This window comes from Cynara cardunculus (genome assembly GCF_001531365.2).
Source record: "Cynara cardunculus var. scolymus isolate 2C chromosome LG 3, CcrdV1, whole genome shotgun sequence".
Taxonomy (NCBI): domain Eukaryota; kingdom Viridiplantae; phylum Streptophyta; class Magnoliopsida; order Asterales; family Asteraceae; genus Cynara; species Cynara cardunculus.
The window spans coordinates 38,828,776-38,852,891 of NC_037530.1; the positions used below are offsets into that span (position 1 = coordinate 38,828,776).

At 36.8% G+C, this 24,116-nt stretch overlaps 3 protein-coding genes across 9 annotated transcripts; all 3 read right to left on the bottom strand.

Annotated features, from left to right (window-relative positions):
- Positions 1 to 3,280: 3,280 nt before the first annotated feature.
- Positions 3,281 to 4,934, bottom strand: LOC112510016 (acid phosphatase 1-like). The gene is made up of 3 exons (XM_025115270.1): positions 4,507 to 4,934; positions 3,698 to 3,907; positions 3,281 to 3,620 (listed from the first exon to the last, which is right to left on the bottom strand). Exons 1-3 carry the CDS (start codon positions 4,896 to 4,898, stop codon positions 3,443 to 3,445), a joined length of 780 nt encoding a protein of 259 aa, XP_024971038.1. The 5' UTR covers positions 4,899 to 4,934; the 3' UTR covers positions 3,281 to 3,442.
- A 936-nt stretch (positions 4,935 to 5,870) lies between these two features.
- Positions 5,871 to 9,478, bottom strand: LOC112510015 (pentatricopeptide repeat-containing protein At1g51965, mitochondrial). 5 transcript variants are annotated; one of them, XM_025115266.1, is made up of 4 exons: positions 9,383 to 9,478; positions 9,150 to 9,205; positions 8,119 to 8,881; positions 5,871 to 7,869 (listed from the first exon to the last, which is right to left on the bottom strand). In XM_025115266.1, the coding sequence occupies exons 3-4, from the start codon at positions 8,845 to 8,847 to the stop codon at positions 6,664 to 6,666; spliced, it is 1,935 nt and encodes a 644-aa protein (XP_024971034.1). In that variant the 5' UTR covers positions 8,848 to 8,881; positions 9,150 to 9,205; positions 9,383 to 9,478; the 3' UTR covers positions 5,871 to 6,663. The 5 variants fall into 5 exon arrangements, with proteins under 5 accessions (XP_024971034.1, XP_024971035.1, XP_024971032.1 ...); XM_025115267.1 differs by lacking the exon at positions 9,150 to 9,205 and having other exon boundaries at positions 5,871 to 7,860; XM_025115264.1 differs by lacking the exon at positions 9,150 to 9,205.
- A 2,030-nt stretch (positions 9,479 to 11,508) lies between these two features.
- LOC112510553 (DNA repair protein RadA) lies at positions 11,509 to 24,116 on the bottom strand. 3 transcript variants are annotated; one of them, XM_025116015.1, is made up of 15 exons: positions 23,501 to 24,116; positions 22,476 to 22,531; positions 20,857 to 20,915; positions 20,635 to 20,706; positions 18,254 to 18,337; positions 17,431 to 17,538; positions 17,244 to 17,306; positions 16,182 to 16,262; positions 15,598 to 15,663; positions 15,313 to 15,468; positions 15,060 to 15,137; positions 13,911 to 13,949; positions 13,726 to 13,808; positions 11,893 to 11,965; positions 11,509 to 11,822 (listed from the first exon to the last, which is right to left on the bottom strand). In XM_025116015.1, exons 1-15 carry the CDS (start codon positions 24,085 to 24,087, stop codon positions 11,652 to 11,654), a joined length of 1,776 nt encoding a protein of 591 aa, XP_024971783.1. In that variant the 5' UTR covers positions 24,088 to 24,116; the 3' UTR covers positions 11,509 to 11,651. The 3 variants fall into 3 exon arrangements, with proteins under 3 accessions (XP_024971783.1, XP_024971784.1, XP_024971785.1); XM_025116016.1 differs by lacking the exon at positions 13,911 to 13,949; XM_025116017.1 differs by lacking the exons at positions 17,244 to 17,306; positions 17,431 to 17,538.

Here is a 24,116-nt window from a genome sequence, read left to right on the forward strand (position 1 = left end):
AACTCAAGAACTTGGAAATTTTTCTTAAAGACTCTCAAAATCAGCTCTCACTAGCTGATTTTGATCCTTAAGATATGATATTAGATAGATAAACAAGTGTCCAAGCACTCCTATTTATACAAAGAGTTAAGCCAAAAGTAAAAACCCAATGGTTAATGACCAATGTTTAATAATAAAAAGAATCCTATGCTAAAGATAATCCATTGGTCCCAAACTTTCCAGATTTTTAAGATCTTCCAGCTGTCATCTGGCTTTCCTTCATTCAGCACCAAAAATCAGCAGCTTAATCGTTAAGCCCTTGCCCAACCGTGTGTGCATTAGATGGTTGCTGCTGCAGTGCTGTAGCATTAGGCTGTTTTATAAAAAATTATCCGTTAGCTTATATTTTCTGGTTCCAGCAAGTTAAACCACAATATTTTAGCTCCATAACAAGAAATATAAAGAACTAAATTAAAATGACTCAAAGTGGGAACGAAAAATAACTAATTTTAACTTAAAAGACGTAAAACGGATGCGTTATGTGTTAATTTCTCAACACATATCAGCTGTCCTATTCCTTTTTCGGTTTTCAATCCACAGACTCCCAATCGAACAGCCTCTTTTTCTCGGTTTCTATCTGCTGCTTYCGATGACCTGCTGCTTCCTTCTCTTTACAGCCAATCGAACAGCCCAAGGTCACCTGCTGCTCGATTTCTCTCCTTCGATCACAGCCCCTTTCGATTGCTCTCGTATGGACCTCTCCTCCCCAATCGACAGACTCTGCCTTTTAAATCAACAGCTCCCTTCTCGACAGCCTCTGCTGTCCTCTGCTCCAATAACCTGCTGCTCCTCCTCGATTGCCCCTTCTTTATCGACAGCCTCAATCGTCACCTCGTATTCGCCCATGATCCACGATCTCTGCTTTGTCTCTTGCTACCCACGATCTCTCTCGCTCTGCTGTCTGCTTCCTCTCGTTGCCGATTCCAAGACTGGGCAACAGCTTTTGGGCTGCTGTTTTTCTTATTTCTTTTGGGCAAGAGTTGGGCCTGAAAATATGGGCTTCAGCAAGACTGTTTGGAAGCAAGGAACTAAAAACAAATAATCAATTCTTATTTTCTTTCTTTTCCCAACTGAAATAGCCTCATAGGATTAAATACCATCTTACATAAAAATGGACGTTTTAAGCATCTATTTATCATTAAATGCAAGGTAACTTTGACATAAAAAAATGTATAAATTTTGCACTTGTCAATATAACTAATCGCAGATAAACATAATCAAATACAAGATAAATATCTCATTTTAAATATAAAATATAATAAAGATAATCGTTGAGATACATCGGATCAGTTATCGTATCAAGCGTAATTCATGAGGCAGGGATGAGAGTAAAAGTAATCAAGAATACAGATCTGATCCATTATTACACTTCTCATCTTAACTCCTATTTTCACACAATCATTTGTCTACACGTTAAGGTGGTTCATTTACAAACCTATCCGTAGGGAGGAAAACCGTTGTTTTTTACAAACCACAGGGACCAAGTTTGTCATTTTGTATTTTTAGATTATAAAAATGATAATATTTTATGAATTTAAGGTGCAATAACGATATCTCAACCACCCAAAGAAAAAAACCGTCCAATGATTTTTTATTTATTTCCCACGTGCTTATCAGGGTTTAGAATAAGATACAAAGCTAAGCTGTCTGTGTGTATTAATTTGTCTGTATAAATTGTAAAGTTTTGTTTGAGATGATTTTTTTTTCATAATTGAAATAAACATGTTTTTTTATTGGAAGCGACATGTCTGAAAAAAAAACTTGACTTTCTGTATAAAATCTCTGCCTAGAATTTTACAAAATAAGTTAATTTTTATATCATTAAGCCACTACCAAATAACAATATATAATTGACTGAATTAGAACAGTGATAACAGATCAAACTTGGAGACATGATGCGTGATTAGACATCAGACCACAACGAGTGACCAGGGGGCGGATTTAGGAGGGTTCGAGTGGGTACCCGTGCAACCACAATTTTTTTTTTCCAGATATTAGTGTAATTTTTGTTTTAAGGTCCTTAACGCTGCTACAATTTTGTTTGGTTGTGTGCTACATGCAACCAAGGATGAACCCAAATTTTTTTGGATACGGTGACACCATATAAAACGATTGCACCTTTCACAAACCTAATTTTTTTACCTTACCACGGAGGAACAATACGGTGGCACGTGCCACCTAACCACCCCTCTAGGTCCGTCTATGCGTGCAACCACAAAAATATCTTTCTGGATCTGCCTCTGCGAGTGACCAGTAGGATAAGAACTTATTAAGAGCATCCACAATGGTCACTTTTACCATATCAGATTTCTACCTATAAAAACGTATCTCTAAAAACCTCCGTTAATGCGTAAACTTTTTGAGAAAGGTTTTTCAACGATTAATATTTAAACATTTAACTTCGTCTTTTGAATCATCGTAAATACATTGTGTTAATATTCAATTTGTCGTATTCAAAAAATTTGGATTCTTGTTAGGGTTTCTCGTAAAATAAAGGTTTTAAACAACATGAAGCATGGTGTGACGGCAAGGTTAAGTCAAACCTCGAACATTAACAATTACAACGAGACCACAACGTTTTCCAAGGTTACGGCGAACGAAGGGTTCAAACGAAAACATTATCATGTTACAAGAACGTAAGAACACCCTTTTACTAAGTCAATCTCATGTGATACTATATTTTTATCACATATGATACATATGTAACACTAAAGGGGCCGTTTACCAAACACTTATCCGGGTAAGTGCTTAACAAGCTACGTTACCTCACATGATGAATATGGTAAGGACCAAAAATCTTACCCGGTAAGAACGAAATAAGGACCAAGAGTCTTACCCGGTAAGTGAAGGCGACGACTCTTACCATGGTAAGCACTTACTGGGTAAATTGTTGCATACGATGTTATTTTGGTGGACTAAAATCTTACCCGGTAAGTAAATAATAGTGTTAAATTTACCCGTAAACACTTATCGGGTAAGTGTTTGGTAAACAGCCCCTAAATGAGAGACACATACAACCTTTGGCACGACCCAGGTTGCAGGCCAAGCCAACAATACACCACTATGCCCCTTACGCATATCATCACATACGATAAGGGTGTTGCTGATATAATACTATAATCCATGATCACAAATATTACTATTATTTTATCAATAATTTAATAAAAATATTTATTTTAAATTTAAATATTTAATAAACAAATAAAAAGGCAATACACGTTTGGGAAGAAAGAGTATTCACAAAAGACGATCATTATTATTAATTTATTATTAAAATTATAATGCACTTCCAAATGAAATTGCAGAAATACACAAAGATGATGGAGGATAGCTCTTGATGATCTCAGAAACACCACCCATCCAATTATTTGTTTAGTTTTTTTCCGGCCGGCCACCGGTTGGTTTACGGAATGAAGAACATAGGATTCGGCAACTTGAAAGTCCGATCACCGTTGTTGGGACCGATCAAATCGCTCCATTGATCACCCATATTTCCATGGATTCTGTATCCCTCTCCGACCAGTTTTGTCCTTTTGTTCGTTTTGTACACCTGTGCTGTAGTCCCATGCTCCGACTCGCTCCTGCAAATTAACAACATTCGATCATTCCGACACGGTGATGAATGTAGACCAAGGGTGGTTTTGTAAAATTCACTCACTTTAGCAAAAGCTTCTCCCAGTTGTAGTAACCTGCTTTGTTCAAATTGGCAATCCTTATGTCTCTTTGGGTCTCTGATGTCCCAGAAATGAACACGATCTTGAAACCTATTGATTTCAGTTTATTGTACAGATCAAGAACCGCTGGAGTTGCAGCCGCGGTTCCTTGTGCCAGCCATTCTTCAAATCTTGTATCGTTATACAAGATTCCCCTGAAAACAAAATGTAGAAAACCGAATCATATATCCCACTTGAAGGTGGGGTCTGCTTGTGATCCAAAGAGTATAATCTCACTTCAAGATGGGGTCCATAGACCTAGCTTCTACTCCAAAAGAGTATAATCTCACTTGAAGATAGGGTTCACAAACCTGATATCTACTCCAAAGAGTATAATCCCACTTCAAGATGGGGTCCACAAACCTGACCTCTACTCCAAAGAGTATAATCCCACTTGAAGATGGGGTCCACATACCTGACCTCTACTCCAAAGAGTATAATCCCATTTCAAGACGGGGTCCACAGACCTAGCCTCTACTCCAAAGAGCATAATCCCACTTGAAGGTTAGGTCCATATACCTGACCTCTGCTCCAAAGAATATATCCCACTTGAAGATGTGGGGTCCACATACTGACCTTTACTCCAATGAGTATATCCCACTTGAAGATGGGGTCCACATACCTGATGGCTACTCCAAATAGTATATCTCACGTGAAAATGGGGTCCGCAAACCTAGCCTCTACTCCAAAGAGTAGAGCAGCTATTTCCGCATAAGGGGAAAAAGAAGAAACGAAAGCCCGTCTGTTGTTTTACCCAAACTGGACATCAGGACGAGCATAATAATCTAGTAGCGAAAGAGCAGTTTGGTCAATATCCAAGACCCAAGCGTCCTTGCCATCACCGGTAAGGTTGATGGTCTTGGCATAGGCAAATGCAGCATCAGCAGCAGCGGTGCAGTCTTGACCATGCTGCTTACCCATCATGTAATTCCCGATGTAGCTTATGCACTCTGCCGGCACTAGCTTCCAGTCGCGGAGGTTGTAAGTTTCCACCGCCAGCCGCCAGCTCAGGCACTTAGTTTTGGCAGAACCAGAGTGGCTGAGACCTGAGTTTGGGACAACCCTTCGGATTACATGGTAGTCGTTGGTTGCATGGGATGCAGCAGTTGCTATAGCAACCACAAGAAACACTAGTAACAGTTTCATAACTACTATCTTTTCGGTAAGTAGGAGGAAGATAGTTGAAGGGATGATTATGAGGTTATCTTAAGAGTTGTTTATATACACTCTTTCATGTCAAACTAGCCATCATTTTTGCAAGTTATTACAAATCTGCCTCTCAAAGGCCCCATCCCTCTTTTACTCCCTTCATCTTAAATTCAAGTTCGTCTTTTACTTTCAAGGGTCGAGCGGGTGAAGTTTTTAACTTTGAGTAGAAGTAGCAATACCAGATCTTATCTTCAAGGCGTGTATCATGTTTGTTGTGAGGGACCTTATCTTCAAGGCGCGTATCTTGTTTGTTGTGAGGGACCTTATGTTCAAGGCCTGTATCCTGTTTGATAGCATCATAAGGCCCCTGCTACCCTTGTTACTCATGTCAAGTTATGCGTCTTTTGGTATCAAAACCATCGTTTGAATGTTGCTAAGTGATCGGTTATGTATATATATTTGTACACACACATATACATATACATATACATATACATACATAGAGGAAAGTTGCGGAAGGAACCCAAAATGGATTAGGAACACGGGAACCGCCCACAAATCGCCACATATCCCTTTTCAGGATGAATATTCATCATGAATCATACATTCATGATGAACATGAACGTGTTATTCATCATGAATCACACATGCATGATGAACTTGTTACAACATTCGTAATGAATAACACGTCCATATTCCTGATGAATATGCCACGTGTTGTGTTGTGGGTGGTTCGTGGGTTCCTAACCAATTTTAGGTTCCTAACGAAACCTGCCCCTACATACATACATATATATAAACAAAGTATCATGTGAGAATAGGAGTTAAGATAAGAAGCGTAAGAAGGGATCTGGACCCTTGATCCCTTTTAATCTCACCCCCACCCCCATGAAAACGGTTGGATCCATTTCAACAGTTTCTTTTTTGACTAAATTTTTTAATTGTACCTATTTGACTTGGTATCAATAAACTATAACTTAAATTAACCCGATTTCACATAAATGGGTTGATTTTACCACGATGGTAATATCTTAAAGGTTTTTTTCCCACTTCACTTGTACACATATGCTCTCTCTCTCTCTAAAACCTGCTTTATCTTTCTCAGCTGGAGCTTACTCTTTCACAAGAGACTTATTGGATGGCCAAAATCCCATTGCATTTGTCAGGTTTCAAGTCATCAGAAATCTACCAGGAGACAAGATATGGTATACAGGACCTAAGCATTAATTCATGACAGCGAGGAAGAGACTAGCTATATCCTGAAGTGAGATGCCACGTTTTATATGCTGTGGTGATATCATAAGGCTATGGAGGTCATTCCTGTCCAATTTGCTTTTATTTCTCTTTCTAACATGGATCACAAGGAAGATTTATATATTAGCAACCATCCCAACAGTAAAAGCAAAAACATTGTCAAGATTCTATACAGGAAAAGCAAAAGAGATGGGAACAAAATTCCTTAAAACTAATTGGAAGTTAAATTGAATCAATGAGCCACTAAGTTACATGAAACTTACCAAGCATATCGAAGAGAAGTAGACAAACTTCTTTTCCAATGAAGAAAAACGACCTCACCTCTCATGCAGAGTTCGAAAATTCAGCATCAGGACTTCATCCAGAGGCACCACTGGCAACCCAACAGGTTCGTCTTTAAATAAATAACAACATTCAAAATTGAGACCGACAGTTCATCTTGTGCCTTGCGCATTTACGAGCACAATGAGCATCCTCTGTGACATCGGGTTTGGTTGTAACCTAGTTATCACCTTAAAGGACTAACAACCCATCCAGTAATTGGATGTTGCCTCCGACTTCTAAATTTCCTATGAGAACCGCTTTGTAAACGTTCAAGAATGGAATACGTAATTGAATCAGGTGTTAAACCCTGCTGTTTAAGCTTTGCATACAAATCAACAGCTTCAGCAGTTCTCCCACATCTCTCAAGGCAATCTAATAATATGTTATATGTGACAATATTGGGGAAACACCCGTCAGAAAGCATTTCATCGAACAATCTACAAGCCATATCTACTTTATCTGACTTCCCAAAACACTCGATAAGTGTGCTATATGTTACAACATCAGGATCTAAGCCCTTCTCTTCCATCTCTTTGAACCTCATGTGGGCTTCATCAACATCACCATTTTTCCCTAAACAATTGATTAAAGAGTTATACGATACAATATCAGGCCTACAATTGCTGTTCTCCAGCTCATCAAAGATCTTAACAGCCTCATCAACTCGTCCAGCTCTGCCGTAGCTCGAAATCAATATATTGTAAGTGAATATATCAGGTGAAGGGCCATCTTGTTTCATCTTCTCATATAAATCTTGAAGATGAGATGTTTGCTTTGATTTCCGAAGAGCAGTAAATACGGTGTTATACATAATAGTATCGGAGCTTATCCCCTTCTCATGAATCTTACTTAGTAGGTCCAAAGCTTCAGTTACTTTACCCTCCTTGCATAAGCTTTCTAACATGGATAAGTAAGCGTCTCTATCTCCCTTATCGTGGAAGCTCCACATGTAGCAAAATAGGCGGTGGGCCTCACTGGCATGGCCTAATTTACTAAGTGTCCTCACAAGATATGCATATATGCCCTTGTTCATGTACTTCTTTGATATTTCCACCACTTCATCGAGTCTACCAAGCTGTCCTTCTGAAGTGAGGACATTCAGAATAATACTATAAGTAAATTCATTGGGGCGGCAATCATTTTCTACCATTTTTGAGAAGAGATATATAGTTTTGTCAACCATCCGGCTCATAGCAAGGACCTGGATTGTAGTATTATAAGCAATTAAATTTGGAGCTAGGTTCTTTGATACCATTTCTTGAAAGAGTGCTATGGCATCATCACACTTCCCAAGTTTTCCAGTCATTCTGATCAGAATTGTGTATGTATATTGATCAGGCTCACAGTGCTTCCTCTTCATGTCTTCGAAAACCTTGTACGCCTGATCAACCTAAAAAGATGCTGCATATCAGATTATCAGACTCCATAAAACCATTAGTTCACGAAAAAGATAGAAGCAACAGTTCGCTCCATTTCACTTTTGCTAAACCAAGGTCATATACTTGATAGTTGACATGACGGGTTCGAGTACTGATATAAACAATCTTTAACTATCATCAAGAAGTGTTAAATTCCATCATGAAGAACTATAAAATAAACACGAAACTCATTATGCAACAAGAAGTGTCATAAATGAGACCTTTTCATCTTTGGCAAGAGCATCAAGTAGCATATTGTAAGCAAAGATATCCGGTTGATATCCTTTCCTTCTCATGTCTTGATAAACTTCCAATCCCTTGTCTGAATCACGAGAGCGCAAATGAGCCTGGAGAAGGCATTTATATGTATACCGATTGATCCTGAGCTCCCATTTTTCAACCAAACGTAAACACTTGTCCAGATCTTCACTGCCGCCAAATATTCCAATCAAAATATTGACAGTGGAGATGTTGCCACGAACACACGACCTCTCCATCTCAATAATAATCTGACGGACAGAGTCAAACCTGTCAGGCAAGGAAGATTTGGAGAGGATCAGAAGAATGTGGTTGTAGGTGAAGCAATTGTGACGGAATTTAGGGATTGAAGAGGGGCAAAATCGAAAGAATTGGAGTGCAAGAGATGTAGAGCGGATGGATTTAAGGATTTCTGAGGCTTCAGAAAGGGTCAGTGTTAGGGTTAGGGTTTCTAGATAGTCGGATAGTTCGATGAAGGGGTCTGATGAGGTGGAAGACTGGGACTGGAGAATGTTAACAACCTTGCATACAAGGTCACGGCGAGGGAGAGGGTAACCTCTGGGGTCAAGTTGTTGTATGTTCGGGACTCGGACTTCGACCGCAAATGAGAGTCCATTATCCATTTCGGTGACCACCCTGCCGCTGTACTTGGTGGCATAGCCACGGCGGAGGAGAAGGCGGAAATTGTTCATGCTCAATTTATCTGCACTTCCCTGAGTTTAGAACCTGAAGAGTCAAAGTCAATAAAAGTCAAATCCCCGTTCTTCGTATGGGCCTCAAAGCTTAATCACAATTCACAAATGGCCGTCGAATACTTGTATCTAACAAAATTGATTATATTTATATTCAAATGCAATTATGCAAGAGCCAGAGCATCACAATTTCTTCAAAGGCATTGATCAAATCCATCAATTTCTAGAAACCATCAAGCACTTTAACTTACTTTTCTAAAATCAAATGTGTAATATGATTCGATATAATCAATTTCAATTACCTTAAAACAAGCCCTAGTTCACGCTTTCCTACATCATCCTAATCAACCACACTCACCTACAACGATACAGAAGACAAGCAAGTATCACAGAAGTAACTAAATCCTACCTACAACCTTCGAAATCTAAATAACAAATCACGAAGTAGCAACAAGAAAATTAACTATCACAGAATCACTATTACAAACCAAGCAACAAGAATTAGCTATCAGTATATCACTAATTACGAACCAACCTCAGTCGACGGTGGAGGAACACAGCAGTCGCAGCAGATAGATTGAGAACGAGAGGGCGACGGAAGTCGAAGTCTCGCAGTTGGTGGTGGCGTTACTGAGAACCGGCGACCGCAGACGACGACGGCAGTCGACTAGAATAGTGACTGTCTCACGAATCTGTCTCTAAGTTTTTAATATTTTAACGGCCCATAAAAACTTCAGATTCAAGGCCCATTTATTTGTAAGAGTATAGTTTAAACTTTAAACCATCGAATTAAATGACACGTATGCGGTTGTGTATATTAGGATGAGATACACCAGATCAAACATCGTATTAAATGTAATTCATGGATAAGTTTGAGATTTAAGATGATCAAGAGTTTAGATCGCTTATCAAGCTTATCACTTTTAACTCTCTTTCTCACACGATCTTTCTCCTATATATATATATATATATATATATATATATATATATATGTGTGTGTGTATGTGTATCGAATTATATATAAACTCAAAAAATCTTATGAACTCTGGTTTTGAGGTATTGTTTGATAACACATATTTATATAACACATACAAACCGGCTTACAGTTTCTAACTTTTTAAGACAGTTTGATTGGTTAAGTTATAAAACGTTAAGAACCAAACTATAATCTGAGTCAGATCGTACAACTTAATTATTTTCCAAACGAAGCCGGACTATCGAAAAGTAAATCTTTTTAAATAAAAACTAATACATAAATACGATTTAATTTTATACAATTTTATGAACTATATTGGTTTTTAAAAATATCATCGGTTAGGGAGGGGAGAAACCAGATATACCATCTATCAGAGACGTGTTAAGACCTTGAGTCAATGTACGGATAAGACGGACAATATTTGATATAACGATGTTTCAAATGGTATTAGTGGGGATCTCACGGGGTGGATTGGTGGATTGTAAGATCTCACTCAGTTAGGGAGGAGAATGACTTTATAAGAGACTAAATATCCCCTCTATCAGACACATTTAGATAGCGTTTGGTACGCAGACATGCTTAGACAAGACAAGACTAGACATAATTGGAATGGATTGAACAACTGGACTGGATAGGACAAGAGGGTAGGACTGGACTAGATCGAATAAGTGTTTGGTACGACTAGAACCAGACATAACAGAACTAGACTAGTTGCCCCCAAAAGTTATTTGATAATTTGATTTATCATATAATAGTTATAATTAACACAAATAAAATATATAATAAAATAATTTAATTTATGAACATTTTTACACATTTTTCATATACATAAATACATACATACATATACATATATATATATATATATATATATAATAGTACCAAATTTGAATGAAAATTTTGATATAATTGATGGTAGTTTGAAAAACGCAATTCATACAAAAGGAGAAATTATATTTTATTCGGTTTGGAAGATCTTTATCAATTGGCGAATGTGGTGTTGATTATGGTCAAGGTGGATGTGGTGGTGCCTGACGGTACAAGCGGAGGTGAAGATCGCCGGTGGTGATCGATAGCTGACGGTGGTTCTAGAGGATGTGAAGATGGTAGATAGTGGTAGTGGTAGCCGATGGTGGTGGTTATAGTGGAGGTGAGATGGCTCATGGTGGTGGCGATGAACGACGGTGGTTGGTGACTGACGATGGTTGTGAAGGTGATGGAGGAGGTTGTTGTAGCAGAGAAGGTGAAGATGGCCAACGATAGTGGTCGGTGGCCAATCATGGTAGTAGAGGTGGCAATAGACAGTACGAGGGCTGTGGAGGTGATAGAGGAGGTGGTTGTAATGGAAGAGGAGGTGGCCAACAGTGGCTACCAATGGTGTTGGCGACCGCGATTAGCAACGGTAACCACTAAAACAAATACCATATTAAGCTTATATATCAAACAAAGGTTCAGTAATAATATTTTAGTTTCCATCTCATCTTTGTCCCATCTTGTTCCACCTATTTTAATATAACAAGAAAAACCTTTTTGTCCCAGTTCTTATTCCTATCCCATGACCAAATATAAAACAGTGAGTTCTTGTCATGTCTCATGTCACGCCAAACATAAGACAGTAAGTTTTACCCCATCCTGTCCTGTTTCGTCTCGTCCCATGTACCAAACACAGCCTTAAAAAACGTGAGTCCATATATGAACAAAACAAACAATATCTGGTACGGTTGCCCTAATATGTTACAAATTGCTTCTAAAAAACAGTAAACCATACCATTTTCCTGATGGAGCAACACTATACAAAAATAACCCACAAAACACCATTTGAAGCACTTTAACGTGTTACAAACACAGCGTTAATAACCTCTTTCAGATTAATACACTCCAAGATCTCGATTTCTCCAAAATCCAATCCTCGTAATGACTTTTCGGCCGATTTCGGGACAACGCACTTTTTATACCCGAGTTTTGCCACCGTACTCACCCTCTTCTCCATTTTCGGTACCTGCAGTTGAAAACATCAGTGGTGTGCGCTCGGGATTTTTTATGAAACAAAAAGTTTACGGAATCCTCACCATCCGAAGCTCGCCACCAAGACCAACTTCACCGATGAATGCCACATCGTTGGGGATCGGGAACTCAAGAAAGCTAGAGATCGTCACAAGAATGAGTTTTGAATATGGGACTTCTCTAATTAGCTTTTTTTGTCGGGTAAGAGATTGTTTGTTTACCTCTTAATAGTTCCAGTAAGAGGCAGTCTCTGAATCGTTAAGAGGTGAATCTTGTTTGACAAAAAAAAAGTCTTCCTCTTAATGGTTCTAAAACCCTCTGAATGATTTTGTATCATGGGTCTCCCTTAACCATTAAGATCCCTAATTTCATCGTAAACAATTACCAAACAATTATATTTCATTTTTCACTATATCATGAGAGCCTCTTAATCATTCTGCACTAAAGATTAAGTGGCTTGGTGCAGAATGATTAAGTGGTCAGAATGATTAAAAGACTCATGATATAGTGCAAAATGAAATATAATTGTTTGGTAATTGTGTACGATGAAATTAGGGCTCTTAATGGTTAAGGGAGATTCAGGATACAAAATCATTCAAATGGTTTTAGAATCATTAAGAGGCAGACTTTTTTTTTGCCAAACAAGATTCACCTCTTAACGATACAGAGGTTGCCTCTTAATGAAACTATTAAGAGGTAAACAAATAACCCTAAATCATTCAACAACTATCAACCAGCCTAAGTCAAATAGAAACCATCTATAAGTTACAAACTCTATGAGCCAATATAAACTACACATTTTCAACTTCAATAATTATCTTATTAATTATATTAATTATCTCATCAACCATTTCCTACAAAAGCTCATTTTTTTCCCATTTGAAATCATCCAATCGACGTAAGGTTTCAGTTGTGAAACGACATTATACTCAAAAGAGACAATCCACATATGTTGTTTCAATTGGTGAAACAACACTGCGTTATAAAAACAGATCAACCCAATAAGGTGTTTCATTGGTGAAATATGTTGTTCGATTGAAACAACATTGTCTTATCAAAACATATCAACACACATCAACCCATGTGTTGTTTCATTACTGAAATAAAGCTGCGATTGTTTAAAAACACAACAAAAAGCGAGTTTTTAAGGAAAAGATTGATAATTTAATTAACTAATAAGACAATTAAGCAAGTGAACATATGTGGTCAATATTGGTTCTTAGTGTTTCCAACTTATAGACGGTTTTTATATGATTTTGGGTCTATAGAGATGATCACAAAAAGTCAAAATCGGAGTTGACCCATCACAAAATAACCAACTTTTTCGCAAAAACACCAATTAAAAATCCTTTTTTAACTTGGGTTGTGATGCATTTTCAGGGAGATGTAGTGGAAATCTCATCTTCCACGGGTTGGAATCTATGAATTGCCAAAGCCCTTGTGACCATGAGGTTCACCTGCGATGACTCCAAGCCATTTGTGGTCTCCTAGGAGAATTAGTCGGTGCGATCCGTATACTCACAGCTACCCAAAAAAACCCTTTTTGGCAAACAGTACCGTTTTCAGATTTTTTTTTTGTTGGCTCACTTCGCAAAAAGGGTGAGCAAACACCAAATTTTCCAAAAAAGATGGTTTTGCTCATTATTTTTGCGAAGTGCACCCACAAACACGAACAAAATATGCCAAAAAGTACATTCGCAAAAAAGTGGGTTTTTGCTCATGCTTTTAGCAAAATAGGTGATTATTTTGTGCTAATTTGGAAAAAAGTTGGTCATTTTGCAACGAGTCAACTCAAAATTTGGCTATTTTTGTGATTACCCCTATAATATTATAAATATATACATACATATATTTATATATATAGTAATTTGGGATTAACAAAGAATTAGATAGCATGCCTGCTACAAATTGCTGCTGCAACTGCTAAATCTCCAGCAGTTTCGGTTAAAGTAAGCCCGCTAACAACGTTCAAGAAGATCGCCTGTAATATATAGATGTTACCAAGATTTAGCTAAAATTAGACGGGATTCAAACTCGAATCAAATGAAACCTTGCTACAAAAGAAAAGAAACCCTTGGATTACATTTGATTGGAGCTTGAGACCAGCTTGTTTCATAAGAACCTACAAGATAAAAGATACAGAAGGTGGTAAGACTCTGGAACGTTTTTGACATTTTAACAAAATGGGCCTTTTAGAATGCTTAGCTGTCCTAAAACGGTACTTATTATCGAGACTTTAAGTTTATAGGACCAACAAATTATGCGTCTTAACCATAAGGGTTGTGGCATAGTGGTTGAGGCCCTGCGGGATGTGGTGAAATATCCCATCTGCCCAGGGTTTAATTTCAGGCGTACACAACAATTGTGACCGCTGAGTTTATCAGAGCTGATTTCTTGCAGTCACAATTTGCCGAGATTAGTCCAGGCTATAGCCTGGGACACCCTTCTAATGAAAAATAAATAAATACAACCTTGCATCTTACAAGTAGCTTTTTCAGGTTAAAAGAATGTAGGCAACCAACGTTTAGAAGTTCGATAGTTTAGAGTAAATTACAATTTAATCCCTGTGGTTTGTTAATAATTTCAATATCCATCCCTTTGGATTAGATATTGAGATTTTGTCACTATGGTTTCCAATTTATTGCAATTTTTGTCCCTGGACTAACCCCTTCCTTTAAGTACAAGGGATCAAAACAATATAGAATTATAAACCATAGGGACCGAAAGCACAATAAATTGTAAACCATAAGGATGAAAATAGCAATTAATTACAAACGATAGGAACAAAAAACTATAATTTCTAAACCACATGGACGAAAATTATATTTTAACAAACCACAGGGACGAAAAACATAATTTACTCGATAGTTTATTTATTCAAAAAAGAAAGTTCATGAACTTATTCAAACAGAAAAACTTCAATGGTTTATTCATTCAAAAAAAAATATCAGGGACTTAATCATTCATATAGGAAACTTCATCGGGTTTTTTTGGACTTTTTCCTTTTATAGAACTTTTTAATATGCCACTTTTAGAAAGTGAGATATAAAAAGGCTAATAAGACGATTTATTTTGTGTCCTAATAGGCTGCCTAGCTTCGTCCTAACCTATTGTAACGTCAATATACATTACACATAATTCTAGGTCCTATAAACGTAAAATCTCGATAAGTACTAATAAATTTGTTTTAATTCACACTATATTTGACAAAGAACATTTGATGATGACTTACTGATATAATCATATCAGCTCTCCCTGCTTGAACCCCGTTCACTTGCCGTGAAAGTGAGGACCCGGGTGCACATAGTGCCTGCAAAGCAATCTCTCATGTCACGAGCCCCAAAATATACGTAAAATGTTCATTTTTGAGGGGAAAAAAGTTATAATCAAAGGTTATTTCAGATATTTGACTAAATAGTCAGAATCCTCCTTGAGTTTAGAACAGAAAAGAAGAAAGCAGACTTATAGATGAAGTAAAAAAGAACCTGAATTTCAATGACAAATGTTCGAGATCCATCCATAATCACAGCAATTGCAAGACCTGCCAGGAATTCCGAATCCGAGCGTTCCTCGCTTAAAAAAATCTCGCTAGGATTTGTGACGGCTTTTAATCCACATGGAGACATTTCAAACACTCCAAGCTGAAATAGAAAGTAATCGAATGATCCTTTCAATCACAAAAAAGATCGGGATCGGGTCTACGAGCACATACGAAAATTAACGTGATTCCAAGATTAAAAAGAAAAACATATAATCAACATGACCAATACCTCATCGGTGGAGCCAAAACGATTCTTAAATGCACGAAGCAGACGATGAGATGAATACTGCTCCCCCTGAATATAAATAACGAAATAAACATTAAATGACTAATTGCTCGAGTTGATATTGGCATCTTAAAACAATAGTATATCAAAAAAAATTGATCTACAATCAGTAAAGGGATATTTGGTTGGTTTTTCATCAAGTCAAGTATGAATAAAGCTGTCCGTGTGAATTAATCTGTTCGTATAAATTGGAAAGATTTTTCTTTGGGAGGGTTTTTTCATAGATGAACTAAGCGTGTTCTTTATTTGGGAGGACATATTTGAAAAAAAAACTTGGCTCTGTGCATAAAGCTACCCCTAGAAGCTTACTGAATAAGCCGCTTTTATATCATTAAGCCACTACCAAACAGTTATATATAGCTAACCGAATAAGTTGTGAGTCTCATTAAGCTTATTAAGTTGCTAACAAACAAGCCCTAAAATATTTGAGCAATGATCGATTTTAGAAATTGACATTAGAAAGAAATCAAAATCATTTATATACCACCAAAATATACTACCCAATAAATATAAAGAGGAGTACCAACTTCCATATATAAAACTGCATCAACGATATGCTCCAACGCACGAGGTCCAGCTATGTCTCCCGACTTCGTTACATGGCCGATCTGGCACAAATCCGAAAAGATTCGACAGAGTTCATCATAGTATACATTTAAAAATGTCACACCAAAGTTTTCCAAAGATTTGACTGCGTTGGACAGTTGTCCAGCGTTTGATAAGACAGAACTGGACAAGACAAATAAAATGACCGATTTACTTCTAGAGTTGTTTCTATATTTTGATTAATTTATGTAATTTACTAAATTATAATAAAAATAAATATTTTTTATAACAAAATATATCATTAGAAAGTTTTCGTGAAGATGATTAAAATGACACCAAAATAAAAGGTCTATGTAGTTTCCCATTTTTACTTTTTAGTTAATACCTTTTTCTAAAAAAAATTATTATTAATATCTAATAAATTACATAAGTTAACCAAAACATAGAAACCATACAAAAAATTAAAAATAATATTTTGAGAACATTAAAGTGAAAGTTTAAAGAGCATAAAATACAATAAATAAAATTTAAAGAATGAATAAAATGTAAAGAGGGAGGCATATTTGATGTTTTAGAAGAAAAATTAGGTTTTATTTGGAGGTTATATTGGTCAAATATAAGTCTGTTCCACCTTGTTCCATGGGGTCCGGGTGGAACACGCCTGTTCCACATAAAAGTCCTACCAAACATTGAAAAGTGACTCCTGTTGTGTTCTGACTTCTGTCATGTCCGGTGGTACACAGAGCAAGATGGGGACAGGACAAGACTCGTCCCAACTCCCATGTTTGATGCCACAATCAGACAAGACATCACTGAGTGGGACAAAAATGCAGGTTTTTTGTCCCAATATAATTAAAGAGATGGGACAAGATTGGTAAATTACTAAACTACCCACGTCCAATAAAGCCTTGAAACATTCCAGAATTCTTTCACTCAACTATTTCTATCCTCTTCCATCCCATTCCGTCCAGTCATATCTACGTACCAAATGCACGCTGAGATCTAATAGAAGGATGTCCAAATAGCTTATACTTTATACTCACCAAGAATACAGGTATGTTTGTCTTCTTAGCGAAACGCAGCAAGGCTGCTGTGCATTCTTTAATCTGTAAAACATCCCCGTCAGTAAACATTTGTGATCACGTTAGAAGTATAAAGCTCCACTCCATCAATCATATCTAACAGATAGACACTTTCAAGAGTATTATTTAATAAAATAGAAAAGCTAACCTGGTAAATACCTCCGGCGCTTCCAGTAACGCCCATCAGATGAACAGTCTGGATGGAATCAATGATTAGTGCACGAGGTGAAAGAACCTGAGCCTTTTGCAGAATGTCCTGAAAGAAACGATGAAATGGACTTCCATCATGTATGAAATATGAATAGTATATGTCAAACAAAGTTTTATGTGGAACAGGGACCACTGTTCCACGTTTGGCGGGACTTTTATGTGGAATAGACCAGAACAAAGTTGAACAGGCCTGTTCCACCCCTACCCCGTGGAACAAGGTGGAACATGTATTTTACCAATATAACCTCAAAAGAAAACCTAATTCTCTTCTAAAACATCAAATACGCCTCCCTCTTTACATTCTATTCATTTTTTAAATTTTATTTATTGTAATTTATGCTCTTTAAACTCACTTTAATGTCCTCAAAGTATTATTTTTATACGATTTCTTTTTGATTATTTATGTAACTTATTAAATATTTATAATAATAAAATAATATAGAAAAGGTATAAAATAAAAATCAAAAAACTACATAAAGTTTTTTATTTTTGTGTCATTTTAATCGTCTTGACGGAAACTTTCTAATGATATATTTTCATACTTTGTTATAAAAAATATTTATTTTACTATAATTTAATAAATTACATAAATTAATCAAAAAGTATAAAAATATATAAACTACTCATCAGGGGTAAATTGGTCACTTTATCTATTTTGTCTTGTCCAGTTTTGTCTTACCAAACGCTAAACTGTTTTGTTCTATCATGTCCGGATACCAAACACAACCTTTATTAAATCATACATATTTCAAAACACGCACCTCAATGTCAGTACTTGAATATAAGAACAATTCCTCTGCGCTGATTTCCATACGATCTGCTCTGTTTCCAATTTGTTCGACACTCTGCATCAAAAGCTTGTTAAATCAAGTTTCTATAGCTTCAATGAAGCAACATCGATGGTGAAAGTAGATTGCTACCTTTTCTATGAAACTAGTATGCTTTAGGGAGTATTTGATTTCAACCTTATAGCTTAAAGGGTGTTTTAGCTTAATTGATTAAGCTATATTAATATGTTTGATTTTAACTTAATACTAAGAGACTGAGTTAACATGGTAAGCCAACACACCCTATCTTAGTGCATTAAGTTAGGATTTTTTTCCCAAAATTACCCTTTCCCTACAATATTCAGGGGCTGTTTGCATTAAGAGCCAACCTCTTAATCGGTAAGAGGTTAGGTCTGTTTGGCAAAAAAAAAACAACCCTCTTAATGGTTACAATAACCTCTTAACCATTTTGCATCTACTACTTCACTAAACCATTCAGATTGGATTTATTCCCTCTTTACCCTTCCACATCACTCTTCCAGCCGTTGCATTCCCTCTTAACGTCGCCTTCACGAGAACTCGTCCCCTTCCCCAGGTCAGCCGGTTGTCGCCTCCCGAGTCTCCATCGCCGGTGACCTCCACCGTCTCCATCGCTGGTCGCCTTCCACAGCTTTGCCGCTCGCCTCCATCAGGTATCTTCTGTCTCCAATCTTTCATCTATCTTCTGTTTTGGATGATTTTGGTCGCCGAATATAGTTAACAGTAGGGTTAACAGTAGCTTCACTTTCAGTAGCCTCAGTTGTCGGACGATTCATAGCATAGAAAGAATGGGGATGAAATTATTTGACGACGGCGGCTCCGATTCCGATGGCGGAGTCGGCGACATATCCAAAATCGAAATCAACGAAGAGTTTGCGAAGCGGTACGAGCACAACAAGAAGAAAGGTATAATCGATTCCGATATTGATAGCGATGAAGACGATGAGTCATCTGAAGACGAGGAGGATCTTGTCAAAGAGTTATTTTGAAGAGCAGGAGTTGTTGAGAAAGGAGTTTTTGGATGCTGTTGGTGATGCAAACGACGAAGGGGAATTTTTGAAGGAAAAGAATGATAACGATGAAGAAGATGATGATGATGATCGTGTGTATGAAAAGAAATTTGTTAGACGAGTGTTTTGAAGAAGATGAGAAGTTGGATGAAAATGAGAAGTTGGATGAAAATGTCGCTGGATAACTTGTTGTGAAATCATGATGATACATCTAACAGGGTTAAAATGGTAATTTATTATCATTCAGAGAACAGTTACCAAACAACATTATTTCATTCAGCACTTAACCATTCTGACCTCTTAACTATTCTGCACTAAATCATTCAGCAACTGCCAAACAGCCCCTTAATCCATATCTCAATAGAAAAAAAATAATCTACTAACAAATGCATAAATTAAATATGTAAATAATCAAACAATAATGCTTAATTGTTTTAAATACATTTTAAGTTATTAAGTATTGTGTAATGAACTAGTTGAATTTAAATTATATATATAATTCATACAAATTTTATTTTTTTGTCATTCAGAAGATATATCAAACAATTAATTTCCATTCCACTTACATAGACTGAAGGTTAAAATGGTAATTTCTGTTATTCGGACTACTTATCCAGGACAAAATACAAAGAACAATGTATATTAATTCAAACAGAAAGATTAATGCTTACAGAGACCTTAACACATATATAGATTAATGAAAAATAAATACCAAACATCCCATTAGATAGAAATCTACTTATATTTCCCATGCAGAATGGAAAAATGACTACTTTTCGGAAGCAAAAAATCAAAACGGCAATCATAGTACAGCAGATAATTCTGGAAGCTTCAGAGTACTAAGTGTAGAGAAGAAAAACGATTTCAATGATTCTTGAAACAAGTCTAAGGGACTGTTTGGTTGGTTTTCCATTAAGTCCTGTATGGATAAAGCTGTCTGTATGGATTAATCTGTCTGTATAGATTGAGAAGGTTTTTGTTTGGGAGACCTTTTTCATAGATGGAAGGAGCTTGTTTTTTAATTGGGAAAGACAGGTTTGGAAAAAACTTCGCTTTCTGCATAAAGCTCTCCCCTAGAAGGTTACTGAATAAGCCACTTCTATATCATTAAGCAACTACCACACAGTCATGTATTGCTGATGGAATAAGCTGTGAATCCCATTAAGCTCATTAAGCTGATAACAAACAGACCCTAAATCTACAGAAACTTCAGTTGGGTCAATGCATGAGATGGGTAATTAGTGAGGCTGTGAATTAGATCGCCAGCAAACAAAAATTGTAGATTGAAAGACTAATTAGCTCGTTATATGATGAAATAGTACTGACCTCTTCACCTGAGACATATAGCACAGGAGCCGGTTTACCGATTTCTTTCCCTTCAGCTATAATTGCTGCTATCTTGCATGTTTTCAGTATTCAAATTAGCCACAGTTATATTCTCGTAGTAGAAAAAACTATCTCAAAGATGGAACGAGAAAACACTTCCCTAAGCAGAGAAATTACAAGTTTATACATAAAGTCAAGATTATGAGGATGTCTAGCCAATACCTGTAACATTAATGTGCTCTTTCCGACACCTGGATCACCACCAATCAAAACCAAAGAACCTGCAAATGCAAAAAATCACCATCACAAAATACAGGTTTAAAAACATTGCTTCAAGTCAAGGGCAGAGCTAGGAATTTTGTCCAGGATGGTCCTCTTTAATAAGACAAATATATATATAGGAGGTTTCAAATACAAACCATGTAATTCTTACAAACCATAACCAACACTTATATTAGAAAACAATCGAGATATTTATGGACAATAATCATGATTGATTCATTATTACCGAGACATTTATGAAAGATGATAAGGTACATCCATTATATCATGGCTTTAGATTAGGAAGCAGTCGAGATATTTATGGAACCCGATATTTATTAGACTTGATGAACATTTAATATTGACTTATACTGTTTGAAAGAATTACATGGTTTGTATTTGAAATCTTATATATACACACACACATATATATGTATATATAGGGTCAGATTTTGGGGAAAACCACCAAAAAGTGAAAACTGGGAAACATCCTGGTAACCATTCCTCTGGAAGTATGCACATGTGCATACAAGTAATTTGTAAACCAAGAAACAACTTCAATTACTTGTATGCACGTGTGCATATCGTACAGATGAATGGTTATCAGAGTTTTCCTCGGTTTTTCATTTTTTGGGGGGTTTTCCCCTGGACCTCCCAATATATATAATGAAATTATATTCATTGTAACCACAAGGGTGGTGCCTGATTGGTTTGAGCTTGGCTCCAAAGGTCAAAAGTATTAGGAGGTCCCAGGTTCAAATCCAAGGAGAAATAAAAATCCCCTTGCGGCCACGAAGGTTCAAATGCGGTGACTCCGGGCTATCTGCAAAGCAGGTGGTCATCCTGGGATTAGTCGGCTCGCATAACGGGTTGGATATCCAAGTTAATAAAAAAAATTATATTCATTGCAAAGTTCACGAAAGGAAACACAGGTCCTTTTTTTTTTTTTTATTAACCTGGATATCCAAACACATGTCCTTTGGTTGGCTCTTTGATAGCTTCTAAGGGTGGGCCATGAAAGAAATTAAAAGATAAACAAATTTGAACCTTATTTAAATAAATAAAAGATTTGCAAATGAGGGTGGGCCAAAGCTGGCTCCACCTTCGCCTCAAGTAACCAGAATTCTATAGGTGAATATGAAAATCGGTAGCAAAAAAGCACATTAAACTTCAATCTAGAGCATGTAAGAGCATCAAGTTCTCCAAAATGGCAGCAGATTCTACAAAGAAGAGAAAGGATAAAAATCTCCAGATTTGGAGAACTCTCTGATATTAAAGGCTGAAGGGAGAGAAACTGTATTTTTATTGTTCCCACCAATGAAGTTGATGGTATTATCATTTCATTTTAATGATATAACTAATGTTGAAATCTATAAAAATGGAGAAACTATCGGAGTCAAGTGTAACTTTTTGGACATTTTAACTTTTGCTTCACCATTTTGGAGATATTATAGAGAATTCGTTGGAGATGCTCTAAAGAAAGGTGACACAAGAACTAAATCAAAAAGGCATTTGCACTTCATACCAACTACAAAAGTATCAGATTTCAGATGATAAATGCCGTTGCAAGGCAAGTCTACCTGGTACGAGACCACCGCCAAGAACCCTAGAAACTTCAGTTCCAAATAGCCCAGACCTGAATAACAAGCAAAACTTATACATATAAATCATATAATCAACGATTTGTTACTGTGAAAACTATAACAATTGGCAAAGAGAAGTGAAACTACCAACCATTTGCAAAGGAAAAGATTCAAATAGGACGTTTAACATCAAAATACCACAAAACCAAATCACAGGAGATAACAATGACGAAAACTGAACAGTTGGTCGCTTGTGCCAACCAGAAAGACATGATATTGCCACTAACCTGTTGGTGATTTTAGTGTCATCAATCATTTGTTGTAATTCTGATTTACATGAGATCGAAGTGGTTTTGGTTAAGCTATAATACAAGTTAGGAGGTGAGAAGAGCACACTCATAGGATTGCGATAAAGTGGGGGATCAAGGTGATTTTAGTGTCATCAATCATCTGGAGCAACCGTTTTTCACTCTTGGTAGTTGGTAAATATTTTAGCACCAATATAACTTACCTCCCCGCCGAAATAAGTGTCAATTAAATTCTAATTTTTTAAGATCTGGTCTCAAAAGATGGCATATGAAACATAACGGGATTCTGCTTATTTTACTCTTGTTTTTGCCTAGAAACTATAGTTGGATTATCCAAAAGTGAATTTCATGTCAACCAAGGCTGTGAAAGGAGCGAAAAATTACTTTAGGAAGTGTTTGGTACAATCCTTCATTCGATCCAAGTCTAATTTGATTGAAATATCACCCAAACCCAAAGTTTCTAACTTAAACCTACTTTGGTTTTCTGAAACATCTATTAGCAGCTTGATAACCTCCATTTTTAAGTTGGCATTCACCAATTCTCTGTACTACAATCTTTTAATCCTTCAAATATAGGCAGCCATTGTTCAACATTGTTGGCAATTTGATAGTTTGCAGCCTCATAAAACATCATCTTTTAACAACAAATTCTTGGACACATAACAGTTGAATGAATGAAGTTACTACTCCCTGCTAAAAGATGAGTAAACTTACAAATGAAATCGCCAATCCGACTGGTTGATCCCTCTGTTGACATCCGTTAACCTCATCGGAACAGCATCTCCCGACCCTTTTGGTAACCACGATTTCACTATTTTTTCAGACACTTGGAATCCAGTCGTCTTTCCTCCATTATCACTTTCTGTGAACTCCTTCATTGTATTAACATTTCTACATTCACGGCAGTATCCCCACCACTGTCCATCTGTGTATCCACATTCAGAACAAACCCAAGTACTCTTGCTTTTACTCTTCTTCTTGCTAACAACACCAAAACCCTGGTTCGCCTTCAAAACACTCCCGTAAGATCTGTCGTCTTTCAGAGCATCGACATAATCGGAATTAGACGATCTATAAGCGTCTTTATCGGATTCCCCTTCCGAGGGTTTTGAATTTGCTACTCGCGTAGTCACAAGACGGTTACTAACGGGATCGTAAATAGTAGAGACTGTGGATGATTCTTCGATGAAAAGATGATTAGTGGAGTGAAAACCTCTATAGATTTTGTGGAATTGGGGATGTTTTGTGGTGATTAGATCAATAAAGTGAGTACGAGAGTTTAGGGTTTGAAATGCTCGCATCTCTGTTACCAGTATGTGAACAGGAAACA